This window comes from Lactuca virosa, chromosome 3 (assembly GCF_052849685.1).
Source record: "Lactuca virosa cultivar CGN04683 chromosome 3, Lactuca_virosa_CGN04683_v6, whole genome shotgun sequence".
NCBI lineage: Eukaryota > Viridiplantae > Streptophyta > Magnoliopsida > Asterales > Asteraceae > Lactuca > Lactuca virosa.
In genome coordinates, this window is record NC_136428.1 from 13,131,315 (window position 1) to 13,135,564 (window position 4,250).

General features: G+C 39.8%; 2 protein-coding genes across 2 annotated transcripts; both read left to right on the forward strand.

The window, feature by feature from the left end:
* Positions 1–368: 368 nt before the first annotated feature.
* Positions 369–2,096, forward strand: LOC145163304 (uncharacterized). Its single transcript, XM_079082141.1, has 2 exons — positions 369–1,498; positions 1,607–2,096. The coding sequence occupies exons 1-2, from the start codon at positions 369–371 to the stop codon at positions 2,094–2,096; spliced, it is 1,620 nt and encodes a 539-aa protein (XP_078938267.1).
* Positions 2,097–3,578: 1,482 nt separating this feature from the next.
* Positions 3,579–3,974, forward strand: LOC145163305 (putative mitochondrial protein AtMg00860). Its single transcript, XM_079082142.1, has one exon. It carries the CDS (start codon positions 3,579–3,581, stop codon positions 3,972–3,974), a length of 396 nt encoding a protein of 131 aa, XP_078938268.1.
* The last annotated feature ends 276 nt before the right edge of the window (positions 3,975–4,250 follow it).

Sequence of the window (4,250 nt, forward strand, 5' to 3'; positions counted from 1 at the left end):
GATATCTGGTCTTACGACTATATTACTTGCACGACCTCGTATACTTGCGAGTACGCGTTTTCGTCAACAAGTTTTTGGTGCCGTTGCCGGGGACTGTTTTTATTTTTAAGTTAGAAAGTTAGGTAGTTGCTAGACTCTTAAACATCTCGAAGATATTTTACTCTGGCCGGTCGAAGATTTAGACGACCTGAATTTGCGCTTGATTGGGAGATTGAGAGAACTTTGAGAGGGTTGAGGAGACTTCGGATTCAAGAAGATATGGGAGATAACGGAAATGAAAACAATAATGGAAAAGAGGTTTCGAAGGAACAAACCCGCCGATTGTCAGCGCAACAATTAATGCTGACAACTTTGAATTCAAACCCGTGATGTTTCAGATGATCAACAACAATGGTCTCTTTGGAGGCATTCCTAGTGATGAGCCTTTGTCCCATCTGCGTTTCTTTAACCAGATGTGTGATAATTTCAAACAAAGAGGCATGACGGCTGATGCATTTAGGCTGAGATTATTTCCCTACACACTACAAGAGAAAGCACGAGACTGGTTTGAGTCTTTGCCTTCTGATTCCATCACCACTTGGGAGGAATTAAGAGAAAAATTCCTAAAAAGATTTTTCCCACCCACTCGAAATGCAAATCTAAGAAACGCCATCACATCATTCCGACAAATGGATGGTGAATCGTTATGGGAAGTGTGGGAGAGATGGAACAATTTGCTGAGAAAATGTCCAACACATCGACTCCCTGATGATGTGAAACTGGAGACATTTTACCAAGGTTTAGATGCTCAAACACGCATGCTAGTAGATACATCAGCTGGAGGAGCTTTGCTTACAAAGAGCTATGAGGAGAGTGTGGAGATATTGGATAGAATAGCAACTAATAATTTCCAGTGGCCCACAGATAGGGTACATGTAAGTGGTTCGAAAGGAAGTACATCAGCTGAAGTTCGTCTTGCAGCTCAAAATGATGCATTAGCAGATGAGTTGGCTTCGATCAAAATTATGATGAAGAATATGATGTCAAGCAGTGGGATGAAAGAAAAGAAGGTTGACTTTTGTGCGGTTTGTCAAGGAGTGCATGATTATAGTGATTGCCCACAGAATCCTGAATCTGTATTTTTCATGGGAAGTCAAAATTTCCCACGACAAAACAACCCATACTCTGAAACATACAATCCAGGATGGAGAAATCATCCTAATTTCTCATGGGGTGGACAACAACAGCAACAAATGCAACCTCAGCAAGATCAGTTTCAGCAAAGGCCTCAAAACCCACCAGGGTTTTATCAAATGCCAAATCAGCAAGTGAGACCACAAGGAGGTGCATTCCACCAGACATCAGGAAGTAGTTCAAAATCAACAGTGCCTTCATCAAATCAAGAGATGTCACCTTTCGAGAAAGCCATGATGGAGTTTATGATCAAACAAGATCAAAAGACTGAGGCGCGTGAGAAGAATCAAGCAATTGCTATGAGAAATTTAGAAAATCAATTAGGGTAATTAGCACAAGCACTAAACTCTCGAGAACCTGGAACGTTGCCAAGTAACACCCAAAATCCAAGTAATGGCAATGATAAGAAGCAATGCAATGCCATCACGCTTAGATCGGGAAAGGAGTTAACTCCAAAGAATCATGACATACCGGCCACCAATGAAGAGCAGCACCCGATAAGTGTTGATACTGATAAGAAGAAGCAGGATGTAAAGGATGATGAAAAATATTATGTCGAGATTGAGGACATAACCAATGAGGAGTACGAGCAGAAGAAACTGAACAAGGAAGGTCCAAGAAGTTCAAGTCCAAGTGTTGGAAATCAAAAGAAGGCCCAAGAAAACGATTCTCGAACTGGTGTGACAGTTGCACCAACAACTTTGCCTTTCCCACCTAGGCAAAGTAAGTCCAAAGTTGATGATGGGCAATTTAAGAAGTTTCTAGAGATCCTTTCTCAGCTTCATATCAACATTCCCTTTGTTGAAGCCTTAAAACAAATGCCCACATATGCAAAGTTTATGAAGGATGTTCTTACAAAGAAAAGAGTTTTTGGAGAATTTGAGACTGTTGCAATGACAAAAAGTTGCACATCAATAATCTAAAACAAATTGCCTATGAAAAAGGATGATCCAGGTAGTTTCGTTCTACCTTGTAGAATTGGAAAGTTAGACAAGATAGGCTTATGTGATTTGGGAGCAAGCTTAAATTTGATGCCTTTGTTTATTTTCCAAAGATTGGGAATTGGAGAAGCTAGGCCAACCACTATCTCACTCCAGCTGGCAGATCGATCGGTGGTATACCCAGAAGGTAAAATTGAGGATATTGTTATCAAAATTGACAATTTCTTTGTTCCTGCTGATTTTATCATTTTGGATTATGAAGCCGATGACGATTGTGGAATAATTTTGGGAAGGCCATTTTTAGCTACCGTTGGAGCTTTAATTGATGTGAAAAAAGGAGAAGTCACATTGAGAGTGAATGATGAGCAAAGGACGTTCAATATGTTTAAGACTGTGAAGCAACCTTTTAATATGGAAGAGTGCTCATTTGTACGAGTCATAGATAACTTGGTACATGCAGAAGTGGCTCAATTGAGTAAAGTGACTCATGATATTCAGGAAATTGAAGAATGGAAAATAAAGGAAGATGTGAGATGGGTCAAGGAGGAGTTGGACCTAAAAGATAGGGTAACTGCACCAACATTACCCTCTATTGAAAAAGCATCGGATTTGGAGCTGAAGCAGCTTCCAACACACTTGAAATATGCATATTTGAGAGATGATGATACATTGCCTGTAATTATCTCATCTCAATTGTCTAGTGTGCAGGAAAGAGAATTGGTTGATGTTCTCAAGGAAAATAAGAAAGCAATTGGATGGACGTTAGCAGACATAAAAGGAATCAGTCTGGCGATGTGTATGCATAAGATAAATTTGGAGGAGGGGGAGAAAAAATCTGTTGAGCACCAAAGGAGATTGAATCCATTGATGAAGGATGTTGTGAAAAAGGAAATCATCAAATGGTTAGACGCTGGGATTATCTACCCGATTGCCTATAGTGAGTGGATTAGTCCGGTGCATTGTGTTCCAAAGAAGGGTGGAGCAACAGTCGTCCAAAATGAGAATGGGGAAATGATCACAAAGAGAATAGTAACAGGCCGGAGGATTTGTATAGATTATAGAAAATTGAATACGCCACTAGGAAGGATCATTTCCCATTACCGTTCATTGACCAGATGTTGGATCGTCTTGCTGGTAAGTCATTTTACTGGTTTTTGGATGGTTACTCTGGATATAATCGAATTTCTATTGCACCAGAAGATCAACACAAAACTACTTTCACGTGTCCATTTGGTACCTTTGCTTTTAGATGCATGCCTTTTGGTTTATGTAATGCCCCAGCTACATTCCAAAGGTGCATGATGTCTATTTTTTCAGATATGGTTGAAAATTTTGTCGAAGTCTTTATGGATGATTTTTCAGTCCATGGTGATACATTTGAGAGTTGCCTGAAAAATCTGAATGCAGTATTGCAAAAGTGTGTCTAACATAATCTTGTGCTAAATTGGGAAAAAATGCCATTTGATGGTAAAAGAGGGTATTGTGTTGGGACACAAGGTTTCTGAAAAAGGAATAGAAGTTGACCGGGCAAAGATTGAGATTATTGAAAGACTTGAAGCACCTGTCAATGTCAAGGGCATTCGCAGCTTTCTAGGGCACGCTAGGTTCTATAGGCGTTTTATAAAAGACTTCTCAAAAATTGCAAAACCACTTACCCAACTTTTGGAGCAAGATCGAGAGTTTATCTTTGATGGTTCATGCAAAAGAGCATTTGAGGAGTTGAAAAGAAGACTTACTAGTGCACCTGTCATTGTTGCACCTGATTGGGATGAGCCATTTGAGATCATGTGTGATGCAAGTGATATAGCCATTGGTGCAGTACTTGGGCAGCGAAGAGGAAAGTTTTTCCACACGATATAATATGCTAGCACCATCCTGAATGGCGCACAATTGAACTACACAACCACTGAAAAAGAGTTTTTAGCTATGGTATTCTCACTTGAAAAGTTCAAATCATATCTTATTGGTGCAAAAGTGATTGTATACACGGATCATGCACCAATCAGATACTTGATGGCAAAAAAGGATGCTAAGGCAAGATTGATCAGGTGGATTTTGTTGTTGCAAGAGTTTGATCTAGAGGTGCGAGATAAGAAAGGAGTTGAGAATGTGGTTGCAGATCACCTTTCAAGGTTA

Bases quoted from the DNA above. Each gene is read 5' to 3' on its own strand.
- LOC145163304 (XM_079082141.1), top strand. From the start codon at position 369: ATGTTTCAGATGATCAACAACAATGGTCTCTTTGGAGGCATTCCTAGT. The intron at 1,499-1,606 runs GTAATTAGCACA...CATCACGCTTAG, and splicing joins AATTTAGAAAATCAATTAGG to ATCGGGAAAGGAGTTAACTC.
- LOC145163305 (XM_079082142.1), top strand. From the start codon at position 3,579: ATGGTAAAAGAGGGTATTGTGTTGGGACACAAGGTTTCTGAAAAAGGA.